The 22222-nt window shown below is 47.0% G+C and overlaps 1 protein-coding gene across 1 annotated transcript in view; it reads right to left on the bottom strand.

The window, feature by feature from the left end:
• LOC134352818 (zinc finger protein 850-like) overlaps positions 1-18674 on the bottom strand; it is a 51529-nt gene extending 32855 nt beyond the window's left edge. Inside the window, exons 1-2 of the mRNA XM_063060307.1 lie at positions 18315-18674; positions 13404-14481 (exon numbers count right to left, since the gene is read on the bottom strand). Coding sequence (XP_062916377.1) covers positions 13404-14165 — 762 coding nt within the window. The 5' untranslated portion in view covers positions 14166-14481; positions 18315-18674. The remainder of the gene's footprint in view (positions 1-13403; positions 14482-18314) is intronic.
• Between the last annotated feature and the right edge of the window lie 3548 nt (positions 18675-22222).

Below are 22222 nucleotides of genomic sequence, written 5' to 3'. Positions count from 1 at the left end.
GAAAGGGAAGAGTGAGTAGCACCCGGGCCGGGGGGGGGGGGTGATGAGCAGGTAAGGAGATAAGGTGAGAGAGGGAAATGGGAATGGGGAATGGTGAGGGGGGAGGTACATTTACTGGAAGTCAGAGAAATCGATGTTCATGCCATTGGGTTGGAGGCTACCCAGATGGAATATAAAATGTTGTTCCTCACACCTGACTGTGGCCTCATCATAGTGGTAGAGGAGGCCATAGACTGACATGTTGGAATGGGAATGGGAATGGGAAATAGTATTAAAATGGGTGGCCACTGGGAGATCTCGCTTCTTCTGGCAGACGGAGCGTAGGCGCTCGGCAAAGCGGTCTCCCAATCTATACCGGGTCTCACCGATGTACAGGAAGCCACACTGGGAGCACCGGATAGAGTAGTCGACCCCAACAGACTCACAGGTGAAGTGTTTATTGCTCGGCAAAGCGGTCTCCCAATCTATACCGGGTCTCACCGATGTACAGGAAGCTACACTGGGAGCACCGGATAGAGTAGTCGACCCCAACAGACTCACAGGTGAAGTGTCGCCTCACCTGGAAGGGCTGTTTGGGCCCTGAATGGTAGTGATGGAGAGTGTGGGGGCAAGTGTGGCACTTGTTCCGCTTGCAAGGGTAAGTGCCAGGAGGGAGATCAGTGGGGAGGGACAAATTTCCAGAACTAAAAAGATGTCCTTCTTCTTCAAAGAAAGGGGCTTCCCTTCCTCCACCTACATCTCTTCCATTTCACACACATCTGCCCTCACCCCATCCTCCTGCCACATCACCAGGGATAGGGTTCCTCTTGTCCTCACCTACCCCGCCTCCATCCTCCATGTCCAGCACATAATTCTCCATAACTTCCACCACCTCCAACAGGATCCCACCACCAAGCACATCTTTCCCTCCCTCCCCCCTTTTGGCTTTCTGCAGGGATCGCTCTCCATGCGACTCTCTTGTCCATTCATCCCTCCCCACTGATCTCACTCCCTCCTGGCACATCCTTGCAAGCTGAACAAGTGCTATACCTGCCCCAACACCTCCTCCCTCACTGCCATTCACAACCCCAAACAGTCCTTCCAGGGGAGACAACACTTCACCTGTGAGTCTATTGGGGGGGGGGTCATATACTGTATCTGGTGCTCCTGGTGTGGCCCCCCCCATATACTGGTGAGAACCAAAGTAGATTAGAAGACCACTTCGCCAAGCACTTACACTCCATCTGCCAGAAAAAGTCTGCTCCATCTCCTAGGGGCTACCCATTTTAAATCCACTTCCCATTCCCATTCCAACATGTCAGTCCACTGTCACGACATGTAAACTGACATGTCAGTCCACATGTCAGTTTACTGTCACGATGAGGCCATCTCAGATTCAAAAAGCAACACCTTGTATTCCGTCTGGGTAGCCTCCAACCTGATGGCATGAACATCAATTTCTTGAACTTACAGTAATGTGCCCCCTTCACCATTCTCCATTCCCATTTCCCTCTCTCACTTTATCTCCTTACTTGCTCATCACCTCCCTCTGTGTTCCTCCCTCTTCCCTTTCTTCCATGGCCTTCCTCTATCAGATTCCCCCTTCTCCAGCCCTTTATTTCTTTCACCAATCAACTTCCCAGATCTTTGCTCCACCTCTCCCTGTCCTCTCCACCCCTCCGCCTTCTTACTCTGACCTCATCTTATTTCTCCAATCCTGATGAGGGGTCTCAGCCCGAAATGCCGATTGTACTCTTTTCCTTAGATGATGCCTGGGCTGCTGAGTTCCTCCAGCATTTTGTTTGTGTTGTGAGAGAAAGAAAGAAGGGTTAAGATTGAACTTCATAATCACTGCAGATGATGTATATGATATCAAGCAGCCAAATTTTTATGAAGTTTTTTTTCAAGTAGATGATGTTCTAATTCCATCTAGTAGTTTTCAGATCTACTGTAATGGACTGTGTCTAAAATAACGATGAGTTGAAGGACAGGAGGGGATAGAGAGATAATTAATTTGGTGCTGACAACAAACTTCCCTTCAGTGTCAGCAACACAAATTAATTAGTGGTAATTTCAGAAAGGGTGAGGGGGGCAGTATGGTGCACAAGTTGTTGTCTCCATCTTCAGTGCCGAGGTTAAGAGTGATGAGAGCCTCAGGTTTCAAAGTTCAAAGTAAATTTTATTAGCAGAGTACAGATACATCATCATTAACAACCCTGAGATTCACTTTCCTGCAGGCATACTCAGCAAATGTAGCAGGATCTGTGAAAGATCACCCAGAGTACAGAAAGCAACAAACTGTGCAAATGTAAATATAAATAAATAGCAATAAATAAAGAGAATTTGAGATAATGAGATAAAGAGTCCCTAAAAGTAAGATGACAAACAAGAGAAAGTCTGCAGATGCGGGAAATCCAACCAACACACACAAAATGCTGAAGGGAACTTCTTAAAAAATACTAAACGCTTTTTTAAGTATATAAAGGGTAAAAGAGAGTTGAAGGTAGATATAGGACCAATACAAAATGATGCTGGAGATATTGTAATGAGAGATGCAGAGATGGCAGAGAACTGAATGCGTATTTTGCAACGGTCTTCACAGTGCAAGACGTCTGCAGTATACCGGACATTCAAGAGTGTCAGGGAAGTGAAGATTGCGCAGTGAAGATTACGACTGAGAAGGTGCTCAGGAAGCTTAATGGTCTGAGGGTGAATAAATCTCCTGGACCTGATGGAATGCACCCTTGGGTTCTGAAGGAAGTAGCTGGAGAGATTGCGGAGGCATTAACAATGATCTTTCAAGAATTGATAGATTCTGACATTGTACCAGATGACTGGAAAATTGCAAATGTTACTCTGCTATTTAAGAAGAGTGGGAGGCAGCAGAAAGGAAACTATAGACCTGTTAGCTTGACAACAGTGGTTGGGAAGTTGTTGGAATCGATTGTTAGGGATGAGATTACGGAATACCTGGAAGCACATGACAAGATAGGCCAGAGCCAGCACGGTTTCCTGAAAGGAAGATCCTGCCTGACAAACCTACTGCAATTCTTTGAGGAAATTACAAGCAGGGTAGACAAAGGAGATGCGGTAGACATGAGGCTGCTTATGAAGATAAGGGCCCATGGAATCACAAGGAAGTTACTAGCGTGGGTGCAGCATTGGCTGGTCGGCAGAAAACAGAGAGTGGGAATATTCTGGCTGGCTGCCAGTTACCAGTGGAGTTCCACAGGGCTTGGTGTTGGGACCATTACTTTTTACGATGTATGTCAATGATTTGGACTATGGTATTAAGGGATTTGTAGCTAAATTTGCCAATAATACAAAGATAGGTGGAGGAACGGGTAGTGTTGAGGAAACAGAGAGTCTGTAGAGAGACTTAGATAGTTTATGGGAATGGGCAAAGAACTGGCAAATTAAATATAATGTTGGAAATTGTATGGTCATGCACTTTGGTGGAAGAAATAAACAGGCAGACTATTATTTAGATGGGGAGGGAATTCAAAATGCAGAGATGCAAAGAGACTTGGGAGTCCTTGTGCAAGATACCCTAAAGGTTAACCTGCAGGCTGAGTCAGTTGTGAAGAAGGCGAATGCAATGTAGGCATTCATTTCTAGAGGTATAGAATATAAGAGCAGGGATGTGATGTTGAGGCTCTATAAGGCACTCGTGTGACCACACTTGGAGTATTGTGTGCAGCTTTGGGCTCCTTATTTTAGAAAGAATATCGTGACATTGGAGAGGGTTGAGAGAAGATTCATGAGAATGATTCCAGGAATGAAAGGGTTACCATAAGAGGAACGTCTGGCAGCTCTTGGGCTGTATTCCCTGCAGTTCAGGAGAACGAGGGAAGGGGGAGCTCATAGAAACATTCCAAATGTTAAAAGGCCTGAACAGATTAGATATGGCAAAGTTACTTCCCATGGTAGGGAATTCTAGAACAAGAGGGCATGACTTCAGCATTGAAGGACCCCCATTTAGAACTGAGATGTGGAGAAATTACTTTAGTCAGAGGGTGGCGAATCTGTGCAATTTGTTGCCACGAGCAGCTGTGGAGGCCAAGTCATTGCGTGCGTTTAAGGCAGAGATAGATAGGCTCTTGATTAGCCAGGGCATCAAACGGTATGGGGTGAAGACAGGGGAGTGGGGATACTGGAAGAATCAGATCAGCCCACGATTGAATGGTGGAGCAGAGTCAATGGGCCAAATGGCCTACTTCTGCTCCTATATCTTATGGTCTAAGTGAGGTCATCGGTTGTGGGAACAATTTAATGATGGGATAAGTGAGTTAAGTTATCCCCTTTACTCAAGAGCCAGATAGTTGAGGGGTAGTAACTGTTCTTGAACCTGATGGTGCAAGTCCTGGGGCTATTGTACCTTTTACCTAATGGCAGCAGTGAGAAGGGAGCATGGCCTGGGTGATAGGGATCTCTGATGATGGACGCTGCTTTCCCACGGCAACGTTTCACGTAGATGTGTTCAATGGTTGGGAGGGCTTTATTCATGATGTACTGGGCCGAATCCACTACCTTTTGTAGGATTTTCTGTTCAGACACATTGTTGTTTCCATCTCAGGCTATGGTGCAGCCAGTAAATATAGTCTCCACTACACATCTGTAGAAGTTTTAGATGTCATGTCAAATCTCCTAAGGAGGTAGAGGCACTGCTGTGCTTTTTTCACAGCTGCATTTATGCACTGGGTCCAGGACAGGTCCTCTGAAATAGAAACACACAGGAATTTATCTCCGATCCTCAGTGAGGACTGGCCTGTGGTCCTCCGATCCTCAATGAGGACTGGCCTGTGGTCCTCCGATCCTCAATGAGGACTGGCCCGTGGTCCTCTGATCCTCAATGAGGACTGGCCCGTGGTCCTCGGGTTTTTCCTCCTGAAGTCTATTATCAGTTCCTTGGTTTTGCTGACATTGAGTGAGAGGTTGTTGTGGCACCACTCAGACAGGCTTTCAAGCTTCTTCCTGTGTGCTGATTCATCACCACCTCGATATAGCCCACAACAGTGGTGTCGACAGCAAACTTGAATCGGAGCTGTGCTCAGCTGCACAGTCATTGGTGAAAAGTGAGTACAGCAGGAAGCCAAGCACGCAGCCCTAGGAGTGAACATTAGTGAACAGCCTAAAGGCAGACGTCATAATTTTAGGAAGAGATTCTTCCTGTCTGCTAATAAGGTGTCTGAAATATCCATGAGCTCATGATCACTGCCTCCCTGTTCCTCTTTTGCACTGGTTATTGATTTTTTGTTTTGCGTGTACTGCGGTCTTAAGTGACAGCGTACATCCTAGTCAATGCCTCAGTAAAGCAGACCCCACCTGCCTCTAACAGTCTCTTCTCTCCCCTCTCCCATCGGGCAGAGGATATAAAAATCTGGAAGCACATCCCGCCAGGTTCAAGGACAGCTTTTATAAGTCTATTAATGATTCCCGAGTACGATAAGGTGGAATCTTGACCTCAGAACCTACCTTGTTATGATCCTGCACTTGATAGTTTCCCTGCAATGCACTCTCTCTGCAGCTGTTACACTTTACTCTGCATTCTTATTGTTTTACCTTTTTCCACCGCAATGCACTGTGTAATGAATTGATCTGTGTGAACAGTATGCAAGGCAAGCTTTTCACTGTGACAATAATAAACCAATTCCAAAACATTAACTGGAATTCATAAAGAGACGGGGAACACGTATTTCCACCGGTTGAGGAGACTGAAGCTGTGAGTTAAAAGTTAAAGTCTGTCCCGAGCCTTGTGGTCCATCAGGCCGGTGCTTATACCAGTTTCTGTGGCGTTAAGAGGAGGTTAAATATTAAATCAGAACAATATAGGTTTAAGATGGAGCCACCAAAGACTTGCAACAACTTACTGGTGGTTCAAAAGCAAAGGGATTTGACTAAGAACATTTATAACAACACTTTTTAAAAGTAAATTGTGGTACACTTTCACTGCAAACAATGAAGAGGCAAGTGAGGGCAAAGGGAACTCAAGAGACGTGCGCTGCTGATGCTGACGCACTTGGAGCTGGAACTGCGCTGGTTGGAGTGGACGATTCGGAGGGGAGAAGACGGGACGGAGGAGTTCTGATGTCTGTCCAGCTGGCCTGACTGTGAGGTTGGATTTCTCTCAGCATTGTGCCAATTTGGAGCGGTCGAGAATGGCTTCCGCAGCAGTGAAATCCAGATCTGAAGTGAACCATTGGATGGCGTGTTCCAGGCCCGGACCCTAATGCAAGCTTTGGACAACTTCAGCGCCAGTCCAGATAGTCTGGGGCTCCTCTCTCTGCGACGCTGAGGCTGTCCTCGGCTGCCATGCTTCATGTCTGCGAGCTCTGTGGCAATTTGCCCCGCTAAGATGATTAACTGAAAACTAAGGCTTTGGGCCTAGTCAGGGCTGCTCCGGGAATTTGGACCCAAGGACTCAATTTGGTTCGGAACGCTGTTGTTGTTGCTCGCTGCTGTTGTTGGCATGATTTGTTTTGTTTTCCTCCCCCCCTCTTTCTCTGTGGGCACTGGGGATCGGTCTTATTGTTTTTAAAATTGATTCCGGTCCCTTCCTTTGCGACTGCCTGCAAACAAATCTCGAGGTTGTATATTTTATACATTCTTTGATAATAAATACTTTGAATCTTGAATCTATAGTTCTCGCGACAATAACTAGAAAAGATGAATGTCAGTTTTAAATTCTGAGACTTTTTTTGATGAGTAAAGGTTTTGGGATCCTAAAATTAAAGCAATTTACACCACATGCTGGTAAAAAAGGAACAGTTTAAGCTAATCCCACTTCCCGATTTCTGGTTCACGTTTCGTGGTTTACAACACATCTGGGGCCCATTTGAGTGCTTTAAGTATAATGAGAATTTCTGCCTTTAGCATTTGAAGCAGGGGCCTGCCGACCTCCACCCTTTTTTTAAGTAGAAAATCAAGGTTATAGAGTTCTCTGCTGAAGGGAACAAAACTTCTCCCTGTTTAATTGTCATGTTATAACCTCCTCCAGACATGCTTTAAGAACCTCAGACCACCTGATCTCTCCTCACAGCCATGCGGCATCCTGTGTCTTCTGTGCTGACTGACGCCAAGTGCCATTGCATCACTTCTGTACGGCAATGACCAGAAATGTCTACTCTTCTTCAAATGAATCCCAGTGAAGACTCTATTCAGCCTGAGCACATGATTTCCTTTCTCCTAAACTGAGGCTATGAGCAGGTAACTCTTGCCCATCCCTCTTGACTTCACTACCACCTTATCTTTGGGTCTTCTAAAATCCCTGCCTCCCTTCTCAGTATCCTTCAGTGCAATGTCCACTCCATTGCTTTGACCACTCTCATTAGGAACAGGTATGGGCCGCTGGGTCCCTTGATCCTATTCTGCTGTTTAATAGGATCAGGGCTGATCAGATTATCACCTCACCTCTACATTCCAACATACCCACAGTAACTTTACACCAATTGCCATCGGGGAGACACTGCAAGTCCATTGCCGACAGGACTACACGTCATTTCTGACGTTTTCCAGTCTGTCTTCTTCAACAAAACTCACTCAGGTGTAATACCCTAACAATCCCTGCACAAAATCCGTTAAAAGGTCTTCCCTGCCGTCCTTGTTCTGTTGATAATTATTTAGTCTGTTCATATTTTCACTTATTTAAATTTGATTATTGACATTTGCGTACGTGATCGTCTTGCTAATTGTTGATTGCTCATGTCTCTTTGCACTACTGCATTGCCTTGCAAATTGTTGGTTACTCTTGTGATGTCTGTGATGGTATTGTCCTGTGTTTTATGCTTGGCACCAAACCTCAATTAATTCTGGTCTGTTTTCAGACTGACAATAATGTGACTCTGATCCATTTACCTTAGAGAATATTCAAAGACCCTGCATGCCTGCCCTTTGAGGGTTCCAAGGCCTCAAGATCTCAAGGCACTTTGAGAGTTCCAGATTCTCTTGCAGGAGAAACCTCTCCACAACCATCCTGTCCGGACTCCTCAGATCTTGTGTTTAAATAAAGCCCTTTCCATTCCGCAGAGACAGCCCTCCCATCGCTGAAACAGCACCGAACCTTTCTCACACTGAGCCAACTTTTATTTCAACTTGACACGTCCCCCCAGACCTTTTCATGGGGGAACCTCTTGTTGAAAGCCAGTCAATTACATCAAACGTGTCATCTCATTTACCCTCCCCCTTGTTACTTCCCCAAGAAGTTCAATCCTTGTTTAACAACGACCTCCCTTACAAATCTGTACTATCGGCTATTGGGTGTATCTCCGTGGATGCCCATTTCTTCTCCGGACTTTGCTTTGAAGTATGCTGATAGGACTTTAATGGAATCTCAAATGCATCATACAGCTTCTAGCAGTGTGGTACTGAGCTTTCTGTACTGTTAAGTAGTAATTGCAAACTGTGCATTGTATATGTGTAACATAAAAGCAATCTTATAGAATATACATTTCACTGAAGTAATAGGGATGTATATCTTACACCTCACCTACATGAGGAGTGGATCTCCTCTCCACTCTGGACTGATTCCACAACCTACAGATTCACTTACAACACGCTCAGTATTATTTATTTATTTTTATTTCACACTTTATCTTTGTTTTTACACAGTTTGTTAGTCTTTATATACAGTTTTCATAAGTTCAATTGTATTTCTTTATTTTTCCTGTAAATGCCTGCAAAAAAAAAATTGAATCTCATTAGCATCTGGTGACAAACAAATACTCTGATGACAAGCTGACTTTGCCTTGTGACACGGTAGCATCATGGTTACTGTAACGCTTTTCAGTGCTAGTGATCAGAAGATCGGGGATCAACTCTTGCTGCTCTTTTAAAGAAGACATAGAATTAGGCCATTCAGCCCATTGAATCTGTCTCACTATTCTATCGTGGCTGATTTTGGGGCAAACAATTCCAGATTCACCCCCCTCCCCCGGCTAAAGAAATTCATTCTGGCCCCTGTTCTAAAGGGACAGCCTTCTATTCTGAGGTTGTCCCCTCTGGTCCGAGCCTCTCTCAGATGTTCCAGTTTCCTCCCATGTTCCAGACCCTCGCACAGGTTAAGGTGAGTAAGTTCTGAGGCTGCGGCGGAATCGTGACGATTGCGGGTACCTGCGTCCTGAGCAGGAACGAGCAGGTTGAAATACACTGCTGCACAGTAAATATCAGCGCCTTCAGGAGGGACTGGGGAGTGCTGGTACAAAGAAGGAAAAACAATGGTTCCTAAAACATTGCACCTAAGTTAGAGAGAAAGGTTGAACAAGTTGGGTCTTTATTCTTTGGAGCATAGAAGGTTGAGGGCAGACTTGATAGAGGTATTTAAAATTATGAGGGGGATAGATAGAGTTGACGTGGATAAGCTTTTTCCATTGAGAGTCGGGGAGATTCAAACAAGAGGACATGAGTTGAGAGTTAAAGGGCAAAAGTTTAGAGGTAACATGAGGGGGAACTTCTTTACTCAGAGAGTGGTAGCTGTGTGGAACGAGCTTCCAGCAGAAGTGGTAGAGGCAGGTATGATTTTGTCATTTTAAAAAAATTGGACAGTTATATGGACAAGAAAGGAATGGAGGGATATGGGCTGAGTGCAGGTAGATGGGACTAGGTGAGAGTAAGCGTTTGGCACGGACTAGAAGGGCCAAAATGGCCTGTTTCCGTGCTGTAATTGTTATATGGTTATATAAACCCTAGAATTTCTACACTGTACTTACTGTGATTAGAACACAAGTCATCTTGCATTCATCATGTTGATCTACTTCAGTGCAGGAAAACATCACAATCCCCATATCCTTGACCCCCCCGAATGTCAGTTAATGCATTGTCCTCCATTTCGAACCAACTCACTGATTGATGCTCTACAGCCAACTTCACTAGATAATTCAAACAACTTACCAAAGAAACCTTTCCTTATCCCATTCCTAATCTTCCACAAGGATAGGCTGAGCGAGCTGGGGCTTTTCTCTTTGGAACAAAGGAGGATAACCGATGACTTGATAGAGAGGTACAAGACCATAAGAGGCACAGATAGTGGACAGCCAGAGACTTTTGACGAGGGTGGAAATTGCTAATAAAAGGTGGCAGAATTTTAAGGCGACTGGAGGAAAGTAAGGGGGTGGGAAATCACAGGCAGTTATTTTCTCTTCTTTGCAAAGTGGTGGGTGCATGGTATGTCCTTGCCAAGGTGCTGGTAGAGGCAGATACATTAGGGGCATTTAAGAAATTATTGGATAAGCACATGGATGATTGAAAAATGGATGGAGGAAAGGGTTAGATTGATCTTGGAGTTGGTTAAAGGGTCAGCACAACATTGTGGGCCGAAGGGCCTGTACTGTGTTCTATCTATGTTCCAAACACCATAGTTTATTCTGAAACTGTGGTCCCTGCTTCTCTTCAGTAGGGGAAGACACTCAGCCGTAAGATGTTTCTGACAGGGTAATCTCCTCATCATTCAAGTACGTAAAGAACATAGGCCCAGGCTGTTCAGCCCACACACGATGATAGGGGAACTCAGCGAGACAGGCTGCATCCGCGGAGGGGAATGAAGCTGACATTTAGATCAGAGTTGAGTTGCTGAGTGCCTGCAGTGTTTTATGTGTGTTGATCCAGATTTCCAGCATCTGCAGAATCTCTTATGCCCCAGCCTATTCGGTCTTTCCTCAGCAACAAGTCATGTGAGTCTTCACTGCCTCTATCTCTACCTATGACAATGCATCGTTAAATAGACCAAAACTGTAAACAACACTCCAGCTATGATCTCCTTTGCTTGCATCTTCAGAAAAAGCTCTACTTCTATCTTTGATATCTCTTATTTTCCCTTTTCAGGGTTCGTTCGCAGACCCTGACCTGGAGTTACACTCTGATTTCAGTTCATTGCAGGAACGGGACCCGCTCTCGGGGCCTCACGACCGGCCACTTTTTGATATGCCAAGGACACAGCCTGGAAGAGTGCATTTTCAGGGTGCCGGATTTTCGTGGCTCTGGAGACGGGCAGATTGGAGGCCGGTGCTGCCGCCTGATATGTTGTGGGAGTACACAGCAGATCGTAACCGGCGAGCTGGCTGCTGGCTGTGTGACCAGAGACCTGAGTTCTTTGGGGAGCTTGGAAAAAGTGACGCAACAGACTTTTAACAAAACAACTCGTTGATTTATTGTGTTATGCCTCCCCTCTCGGTGTGAAATGGGGACACCTCTTTTTCCATTATTAGGGAGAGAGACAGCCTGTGGTATGTCAAATTGCCGGGTGAACGAGTAGTCTTTAGGTTACTGTAAGTCTGTGTCTTTACTGATGCTTTGCTGCACCCTTGAGTGCTCGGTGGAGAGTACAGATGCTTTTTTTGCTAGTGGTGGGGGTTGTCATCGCTTTGCTGCTACTTGGTGGGTGGGGGGAGCTTGGGGGGGTCTTTGGGGTTCTAACATTTTAACTGTCATTCATTCTTTGGGGCACTTCTCTGTTTTTGTGGATGTTTGCAGAGAAAAAGAATAAGGAAGTATATTGTATACATTTCTCTGACATTAAATATACCTATTGAAACCAAGTTCCCACACAAATGTAGTACAACTTCCTCACTCCCGTTCAAATCGCTGAACATATCATTTGTCTTTCGTTACACTTGAATGTTAGTTTAAAGTGATGTATACAAGCCACTTGTTTGTTTTCTGAAAGGCTTGGCAAGTCACTTCTCAAATGCCTCTAGGTCCACTCAGTTTGCCTACAAAGCCAACAGATCTGTAGATAAAGCAACACAAACAAGATGCTGGTGAACGCAGCAGGCCAGACAGCATCCATAGGAAGAAGCACAGTCAACGTTTCAGGCTGAGACCCTTCCTCAGGACTAACTGAAAGAAGAGATAGTAAGAGACTCGAAAGTGGGAGGGGGAAGGGGAGATCCAAAGTGATGATCTGTAGATGATGCTGTTAACATCAGTCTATCCTCTCCCCCCGCCATCTCCTCCAAGAGGACCACAATCTTGTCGTAGGGTTTGGAGTCAGGGCTTGTGCTTTGGCTCTTGGTAGGGTCAGCCATACCGAACAGGTCAAACGGTAGAGGCCAGACTATGAGTGGTCGACTGATCCCGCAGGTTTGAGGGTTCAGCTCAGGGCTAATAACACACTGACTGGTCAAAACACAATTATTACGGAAACAGCAATGAAGAATCCTTCTACACAGACAGAAATGGATCTTCATCGCTGGCCTAAATGCCAGTGTTGTATTGGCCAAGAAACTAAAAGCCCGTCTCAATCTATGACCTCAGTCACTGTATTGTAAACACTTCAAACCACTTTTATAATGGTGTTTATATTGCAAACACCTGCTGCTATTAGGTGTTTATGCACATTTTATTACATCTCCTTAATGCTAACATTATTGGTATATAATTCTTTATAACTGAACGTTGTTGCTTTTTGTTGTCTGCTGTGCCCTGACCAACACCCTACAGCAAGTTGCTGCTAACTGTAAATTTGATCCCTGAGCACCCTTAGTCATCAACATCACCCAACCTCATTTTTCTCTAAGCCCAACTTGTTGTAGGTCCACTCCGTGCCTTGTGGCCCAACTTTGCCGTTTTTTTTAGCATTTGTCTATTTTTTTACCAGGCCGAGTTGTTGGCTCGACGCGCAGCCCAGCACGGACGGAAAGCGAGCACGGAGCTGGCTGGATTCGAACCCGGGACCACTTGCCTCGAAGTTCGGTGCGGATGCCACTCCACCACCGGCCGGCAAGCTCAATTAAAGGATAGAAAAAGGGAGACGTTTTCAGGCAGGATCTGCCTGTTCGCGCCGGCCTCCTGCCAATAAACGGACAGCCATGTCTCCTCTGGAATCAATGCTGTAGAGTCACCAAGGTGAGCCACAGTTAAGGTGCATTTAAGTGAACCTCAAAATGGTGGGAGAAATACAAGAATATTTAGCGATAGAGCATGGAACAGACAACAAGCCACGGTGTCCTGCAATCTATTTGAACCCTAGCCTAATCTCAGGACAATTTACAATGACCAATTAACCTACCAACTTTGGACCTTGGGAGGAAACCGGAGCACCCGGAGGAAACCCACGCGGTCACGGGGAGAACGTACAAACTCTTTTGGAATTGAACTCTGAACTCCGACATCCTGAGCTGTGATAGCGCTGAGCTAAGTACTTTGCAACCGCAGTGCACCGTTACACCGACAGGGAGAAACGGACGGTTGCTTGTCTGGGGTGTAAACAGGAGGGCTCAATAATCTTGTACATTCTGTGTATTACATAACATTACGGGCTTGAAGTAGTGTTTAAAACCAAGCGATTTATTTAAGATATTAAACACTACTCCAGCTCTGCATGTCACTGGCATTAACAGTTCCACCACTGAACTAATGAGCACCCGAAACTGCAGAATCTGACACCTTAGCAGCTACAACATTTCAGCAAGTTACACGTTGAATATTTAAACTTTCGCCTCAGTGTGAACTCGCTGGTGTCTAAGCAGCTGCGTCGACAGAGTAAATTTCTTCCCGCACTCAGAGCAGGTGAACGGCTTCTCCCCGGTGTGAACGCGCTGGTGCGACATCAGGTTTGAGGACTGAGTGAACCTCTTCCCGCACTCGGAGCAGGTGAAGGGCCTCTCCCCGGTGTGGACCCGCTGGTGTGTCACCAGGTGAGACGACCGACTGAACCCCATCCCACAGTCAGAGCAGGTGAACGGTTTCTCCCCGGTGTGAGTTCGCTGGTGGGAAACGAGGTGCGACGACTGAGTGAACCCCATGCCACACTCTGAGCAGGTGAAAGGCCTTTCCCCAGTGTGAACGCGCTGGTGCGTCAGCAGGTTGGACGAGCGAGTGAATCCCATCCCGCACTCAGAGCAGGTGAACGGCTTCTCCCCGGTGTGGATTCGCTGGTGGGTCACCAGGTTGGACGACCGGCTGAATCCCACCCCACATACAGGGCAGGTGAATGGCTTCTCCCCGGTGTAAGTTCGCCAGTGTGTCAGCAAAGTGGATAACTGAGAGAAACCCTTCCCGCACTCCGAGCAGGTAAATGGCTTCTCCCCGGTGTGAACTCGCTTGTGATTCACCAGGTAGGCCAACCGGGTGAAACCCTTCCCACACTCGGAGCAGGTGAACGGCCTCTCTCCGCTGTGAATACGCTGGTGGGTCAGCAGGGCATTCGATCGCTTGAAGTGTTTCCCACAGTCCGAACACTGGAATTGTTTCATTGGTGTGACTGAAAATATCTTCCAAATTGAGGGGGAAAAAAAATCAGTCAAATGTTTCCTAGTCACACAACAGACCAAAATCAGTGAAACGCTTCTTAGTCACACAGCTTAAAACCGGAATTTCAATCTGGGGTATGGAATTCATTCCTTCAATAGCATGAGTAACCTGCCGGTTCGTCAGGAACGTGAATACCTGTAGGCTGGTCAGGCCTTTCCTCGGGCTGGTTGACTGATTGCTCAAAACCTCCGTGTTCAGTGACGTCTTCTCTGACAGTGTAACAGTTCCAATCTGGACTGCAAATCCTCTTCCAATACCCTGTAAAAACGAGTTCACAAGTCATTAAGCATGGCATAGATTTTCCAACCAGATATTGCAACTGTCTTGTGACATGGTTAGTCGTGGCCTCAATCCAGTGGGGTGTTAAATCCAGTTTTTAGAGAGGAAAGGGAATGGCCAGGACAGCATTGACAATATTCTTAGAGTAAGCACGAACTCACTCGCACACACCTGATACCTTTCTATTTATTTACTAAGTAGGCCATTCCCTCACTGGACTCGTGCTGCCTCCCAACAGAGCCACCCCATTAGTCACATTACCCACTCAGAAGCCTTGCAATTTATTCCCTCGCTCACCAACTCCCTTGCCACTTAGTTATGCTGCAGGTAATTGTGCGTTTGTGCATTCGCCTACTAGCACATCTCTGCGAGGCAGGAGGAGACCCGAGCAAACAGCACACATCCAGTGCAGTCACGAGAAGAATGCAAAGAAGGAAATTTATTAACCAAGTACATACTTGTCACCGTACACAACCCTGAGATTCAATTTCTTGCAGACATTCACAAAAAAAGCAGAATAGACTCAATGAAAAAACACACACAACAGAATCACACAAACAACCAATATGCAAAAGACAAATAGTGCAAATACAAAAAAAAGAGAAAATAAAAAAACAAAAATACTACTAATAAATAAATAACCAATAAATATTGGGAACACAAGTTATAGAGTCTTTAAAAGTGAGTCCGTAGGTTGTGAAATCAGTTTGCTGTTGGGGTGATTGAAGTTTTTGCCTCTAGTTCAGGGACCTGCTGGTTGAGGGGTAATAATTGTTCCTCAACCTGGTGGCGTGGGACATAAAGTTCCAGTACCTCCTTCCCGATGGCAGCAGCGAGAAGGGAGCATGGTGTGTGTGTGTGTGTGTGTGTGTGTTTGTGTGTGTGTGTGTGTGTGTGTGTTTGTGTGTGTGTGTGTGTGTGTGTCCTTGATGATGACTTCACTCAGACAGCACACATGGACCAGATCAAACCTGTTTTTATTTTAGATTATTTATGGTTTTGTTGTGCAGTGAAGTCGCTCAGACCTGAGGTGTCTGGTTCAGGAGCACTGGGCTTGGTACGCAGATGTCATGACCTGCTGATGATTGTAGATGTAACTTAGGCCTTATTACTGGGGATGTTGTCCTGGGAGAGAATTCTGCTCTTCGGTTGCGTTTCCCTCCATCAAATTTGAAAGGATTTGTAAAGGTGGTGTTGGTGATACTTTTGTGCCTGCAAATACACAAGGCAGTGAGGCTAAGAACAGCTCCAATATCATATTTAAGTTTGCTGACAACTCCGCTGTTGTTGTCTGAATCAAAAGTTGGTGACAAATCGGCATATAGAAGGGATATTGAAAATCCGGCTGAGTGGTGCCACAGAACAATCTCTTGTGATAGAGGGCATGTGCTATCACAAGAGGATTGATAAACTTGTCTCTGGAGACAGCTTATCCACTGATGTCTACTATAAGACTACTGACTCTCACAGCTATCTGGACTATTCCCCTTCTCACCCTGTCTCTTGCAAAAACGCCATCCCCTTCTCGCAATTCCTCCGTCTCCGCCACATCTGCTCTCAGGATGAGGCCTTTCATTCTAGGACGAGGGAGATGTCTTCCTTTTTTAAAGAAAGGGGCTTCCCTTCCTCCACTATCAACTCTGCTCTTAAACACATCTCCCCCATTTCACGTACATCTGCTCTCACTCCATCCTCCCGCCACCCCACTAGGAATAGGGTTCCCCTGGTCCTCACCTACCACCCCACCAGCCTCCGGGTCCAACATATTATTCTCCGTAACTTCCGCCACCTCCAACAGGATCCCACCACTAAGCACATCGTTCCCTCCCCGCCTCTCTCTGCATTCCGCAGGGATCGCTCCCTACGCAACTCCCTTGTCCATTCGTCCCCCCCATCCCTCCCCATTGATCTCCCTCCTGGCACTTATCCGTGTAAGTGGAACAAGTGCTACACATGCCCTTACACTTCCTCCCTTACCACCATTCAGGGCCCCAAACAGTCCTTCCAGGTGAGGCAACACTTCACCTGTGAGTCGGCTGGGGTGATATACTGCGTCCGGTGCTCCCGATGTGGCCTTTTATATATTGGCGAGACCCGACGCAGACTGGGAGACCGCTTTGCTGAACATCTACGCTCTGACCGCCAGAGAAAGCAGGATCTCCCAGTGGCCACACATTTTAATTCCACATCCCATTCCCATTCTGACATGTCTATCCTCGGCCTCCTCTACTGCAAAGATGAAGCCACACTCAGGTTGGAGGAACAACACCTTATATTCCGTCTGGATAGCCTCCAACCTGATGCCATGAACATCGACTTCTCTAACTTCCGCTAATGCCCCACCTCCCCCTCGTACCCCACCTGTTACTTATTTTTATATACACATTCTTTCTCTCACTCTCCTTTTTCTCCCTCTGTCCCTCTCACTATACCCCTTGCCCATCCTCTGGGTCCCCCCCGTCTTTCTTCCCGGACCTCCTGTCCCATGATCCTCTCGTATCCCCTTTGCCTATCACCTGTCCAGCACTTGGATCCATCCCTCCTCCTCCTGTCTTCTCCTATCATTTTGGATCTCCCCCTCCCCCTCCAACTTTCAAATCTCTTACTAGCTCTTCCTTCAGTTAGTCCTGACGAAGGGTCTCGGCCTGAAACGTCGACTGCACCTCTTCCTAGAGATGCTGCCTGGCCTGCTGCGTTCACCAGCAACTTTTATGTGTGTTGCTTGATAAACTTGGGTTGTTTTCTCTGGAATGGCAGATGCTGAGGGAAGATCTGGAAAAGGTTTATAAATTTATGGGAGGTATAGACAGAGTAGGAAGTGAGTATCTTTTTCCCAGGGTTGAAATAACAAATAACAGACAGCCTGCATTTAAGTTGGGAGGGGGTAATTTCAAAGGAGATGTGAGGGACAAGTTCCCCCCCCCCCACAGAATGCTAAGTGCCTGGAATGGGATGGTGTTAGAGACAGAAACATTGGAGACTTTTAAAGAGACATTTAGATAGGCACCTGAATGTGAGGGGAATGGAAGATACAGACATTGTGAAGGGATTGGCCATTTAATTGTTCCAGCACAACATTGTGGGCTGAAGGGCCAGTCTTCTATGACATCTGCCCAGATTCAAAACAAAGGTTCTTCCTGCCAATATTTTCGGATGTTATTTCACTGAATGATAGTGTCAGGTGTTGTTGTGATGACTGATCAGAGATTCCTACCCCCTCAGCTAAAAATCATTATTCACTGGGCACAGTATATAACCTTTTTTTTGGCAGATTCTTGAGTCAACTACTACTCCGTGTAATCTCATTTTGCAATTACTACGGTTATGTTTTATCTCCAAATTCTATGAATCTACTAATCTATGAAAAAAAAATCTAGCCTGATGCGTCGATGCTTTTGTGGAAAGATGCCGCATCAGTAGGACCGGTGCCCAAAAGACTCGCAGCCCAGGCCAATCACACAGAACAATCCGGTACATTAGCGAAAGCAGTCTCATTAAGGTCTGCATCACTGCGCGGGTGAGCGGCCTGCGCAGTAACTGAAATGCTCCCGCGCACATAGCCTTTGTTGCCACGCAGCGAGAAAAAGTTTACGAAACGTGAAAGATTTTCTTTGTTATACGTTTTTTCATTATACCCTTTAATCCATAAATAATGCGATTTTACAATTTTCATTCTAAATGTTGTAGTATGCACACTACACAAAAACACACTGGAAGTGCCACGCAGCGCTGAGGCCGTGGACAAACGTCCTGCTCACAGCAATGGTTGGTGCGCACAGTGTACAGAAACGTGAGCCGGGATCCGCACTTACCTGTCACCGAACACCAAGCACGTTACGTGGTCGGGATCGCACTGCAGTCCCCGGGAGCTTGCCGGGTTCCGACAGCGGGTCCGAGCAGCCCGGGGCGGCGACAGCGCGGATCATAAGCAGGCTTTGTCCCAGTCCCAGTCCCAGCCCCGGCAGCGCAGCGCAGGCGCAGACTCCGGCCCCACAAGCGCCTCCACGCGTACGCAGTGCAGAATTTCGCGGAAGGTCGGGGAGCCGGTGGGAGCGGACTGCGGGCTCTCCCCCGAGGTGGAGGGGAGTCGGTACACACCGTGAGGCCGCACCCCCGGGACCCCGGGGACTCCCTTCCCACCCATGGCGGAGCCGCGCTTGCGCACTGCCAGGACCGCGGCCGGCGGGGCTTTCTGATACGCGGTCGTTTCTGGTGAGGGTGGGGGTCTGTTTATTCCAGCGGTCCCCTCAACTCACTGTATCGTGAACGCGCATAGCGGACCTAGATGGGATGATTGAAATCTAAAAGTTACCGACCTCCCACGGTCCGAACCCAGGGAGACATTGGGTGGAGATGGGACCAAGACCGAAGAGGTGGGGGGAATGACTGTGTTAACCCCAAACTCCTCTGGCACGACTCCCCAACCAAAACGGACATCCGCTTTGGCACTGCCTCCTGCATTCATACAGAACCCGTCAATATTGTCATACCCTATTGAACGTATCGTGTCTCCCGTGTCCAATCCCATCCCACTTAGATCTGGGAGAACTCACAAGCTGCCTTGAGAAAGAGAGATATTTCATTGATCCCAAAGGAAATTATAGTGTCACAGATAAACAAATATTAGAAGAAGTAAGAAATAATTTTAAAAATGTCACCTCAACAGTCTAACAGGAAGGGGGGTCATCACTTCCCCAGCTATAGGTTGACTCATTATAGAGCCTAATGGCCGAGGGGTAAGGACCTCATTTAGCGCTCTTTGGAGCAGCACAGTTCTTAGTCTATTGTTAAAAGTACTCCTCTGTTCAGCCAAGGTGGCCTGCAGAGGGTGAGAAACATTGTCTGGAACTGCCAGGATGTTTTGTAGGTTCCTTTGTTCTACCACAGCCTCCAGTGTGTCCAGTTTGACCCCTATAACACAGCCATCCTTTCCAATCAGTTTGTTGAGCCTGTTGGCATCACCCATGTTGATGCCATTGCCCTAGCACACCACCACATAGAAGATTGTACTGGTGACAACGGACTGGTAGAACATGTGAAGGAGAGGCCTGCATAATCTAAAGGACCTCAGTCTCCTGAGGGTGACTCTGGCCCTTCTTGTACACAGCCTCTGTGTTGGTGCTCTACTCAAGTCTGTCATCCAGAAACACCGCAGGTCCTCACCACATCTACATCCTCACCATCAATAGTAACAGGGAGCAGTGCAGGCTTACTCTTCCTAAAGTCCATCACCATCTCCTTTGTCTTACTGATGTTGAACTGCAGATGATTCAGCTTGCACCATTTAACAAAGTCCTCCACCAGGGCCCTGTACTCATCCTCCTGTCCTCGCTGTGTACACCCAACAATTGCTGAGTCATCAGAGAATTTCTGCAGATGACATGGCTCAGTGTTGTATCTGAAGTCCAAGGTATACAGGGTAAACAGGAAGGGAGCCAATACAGTCCCCTGTGGGGCCCCAGTGCTGCTTGTAGTCATGTCTGAGACACAGCTCTGAAGCTGCACAAACTGTGGTCTGTCAGTCAGGTAGTCCTTTATCCAGGATACAATGGAAGGGCCGACCTGCATTGAATGGAGTTTCTCACCCAGCAATGAGGGCTGTATTGAAGGCATTTGAGAAATCAAAAAAAACCATGATCCTCACAGTGCTGTCCTGCTTATCCATATGGGAGTAGGCTCTGTTCAGCAGGTAGACGACAACATCACTAACTCCAATGTGCTCCTGGTAGGAAAACTGCAGGGGACGGAGGGCCAGTCTGATCAGGGGTCGGAGGTGAGTCAGGACCAGCCTCTCTAGGGTCCTCATAATGTGTGAGGTCAGGGCCACTGGACAGTAGTCATTCAAGACTCTTGTTTGCACTTTCTTGGGTACCAGGAGCACACATGATGTTTTCCACACAGTTGGGACTCTTTCCAGGCTGAGACTCCAATTGAAAATGCACTGGAAAACTCCACACAGCTGCTCAGCGCACTCCCTCAGGACCAGGGGTTCACACCGTCCGGTCCCAATGCTTTGCCATGTCTGAGTTTCTCCAGAGCCCTTCTCACCTGCTCATAGTGAAGGTGAGTCCATGAAGACTGGGGAGCTGGTGCAAGGTGGGTTCTGGGGGAGGTGAAGATCAGGCCCATAGCAGTTGCTATGTGGAGTTGAGGATGGTAGGTGCAGGGCAAGGAGGGGATGTAGACACTGGTAGCCTGTGGTGTTCATCCACGTGTTGAACTGGAGGAGGGAGGATGGGTGCCATTGGTGCGGAAGGAGCATTGGGTGCCTCAGCACCTGGGCTGAGGGGGGTGTGAACAGGAGGGTAATTGTCAAACCTATTGAGGAATTGGTTTAACTCATTAGCCCATGTACAGCTTCATTCTGAGGCTCTACAGCTAGGCTGATTGAAGCCAGTGATGTACTTCATGTCTCTCCACACCTCGTGTGCTGCTCCGCCCAAACTTGTGCTCCAGCTCTCCTCTCTATTCCTCTTCAACCACCTTGATCTTCTCCTTTTGCTCCCTCTGCACGTGTTTCAATTCTCCCTGTCTCCTGATCTAAAAGCTGTCTTTTTGTGGTTGAGAAGAGCCTTTAGATCACTGGTGGCCCATAGTTTGTTGTTCGGGAAGCAGCAGTCAGTGAGACCGTTAATGTCCTTCCCATACGGTTCACAAAGTTCAAAACTTTCTAATTTCCTAGTCCTTTCTGCCTCGTCCTCACTCCATACACTTTGCCAAGAGGAAGTCCTTTGGGTTCTGCTTTTCTTGAATACAGATCAAGCCAGTTCCCCTAAATTAATTTCATTCTCCGCACAGCTGAACATGTATTCACGCTGGGTCAACTTCCCCTGAACCCTCTGATTTTCAACAAATCAAAGGTGTAGCCACGGACTCGCACATAGGCCTGCCTTTTCGTTAGCTACAGGGAGCCGTCTTTCTTCCAAACTTACCCTGGCAACACTCCTCAGTGTTTTCTCTGCAACACTGACAACTGCATTGGTGCTGCCGCCTGCATCCATGTAGAACTAGTCAGTAAGTCAGAGTCATAGCACAGAAACAGGCCCTTCAGCCCATCTAGTCTGTGCTGAACTGTTATTCTGCCGAGTTCCATTGACCAGCTCCTGTTCCATAGGCTTCCATACCCCTCTCATTGTCCAGGGTTCTCTTAAACGTTGAAATCAAGCCCATATCCATCACTTCCGGCAGATCGTCCCACACTCTCACCACCCTCTGAGTGAAAAAGTTTCCCCTCAGATTCCCCTTAAAGATGCCATCTTTCACCTGTAACCCATGACCTCCGGTTCTAGTCTCACACAACCTCAGTGGGAAAGCCTGCTTGCATTTACCCCATCTATACCCCCCATGATTTCCTATGGTCATTTTCACTGAGTTGTGTTGGGCACGTGGCCAAGTGGTTAAGGCGTTCGTCTAGTGATCTGAAGGTCGCTAGTTCAAGCCTCAGCTGTGGCAGCGTGTTATGTCCTTGAGCAAGGCACTTAACCACACATTACTTTAGTGGCTGCGTGAGGAGAGGTGCCCCACGCAGACTTCCAATCTGCGCCTTGTAAGGCATGAAAATGCCCGACGCAGGCCTCTAATGGACTGAGATGACATTCCCTCTTCCCTCCCTCCCTGCCTGGGACTGTACTCACTGGAATTCAGAAGGATGAGAGGAGATCTTATAGAAATATATAGAGTTATGAAAGGGATAGATAAGACAGAGGCAGGAAAGTTGTTT

The sequence above is a fragment of the Mobula hypostoma genome, chromosome 10, assembly GCF_963921235.1.
Source record: "Mobula hypostoma chromosome 10, sMobHyp1.1, whole genome shotgun sequence".
NCBI classification, from domain to species: Eukaryota; Metazoa; Chordata; class Chondrichthyes; order Myliobatiformes; family Myliobatidae; genus Mobula; species Mobula hypostoma.
The sequence above is the reverse complement of the archived record's forward strand: the minus strand, read 5'-3'. Positions and strand labels throughout refer to the sequence as shown.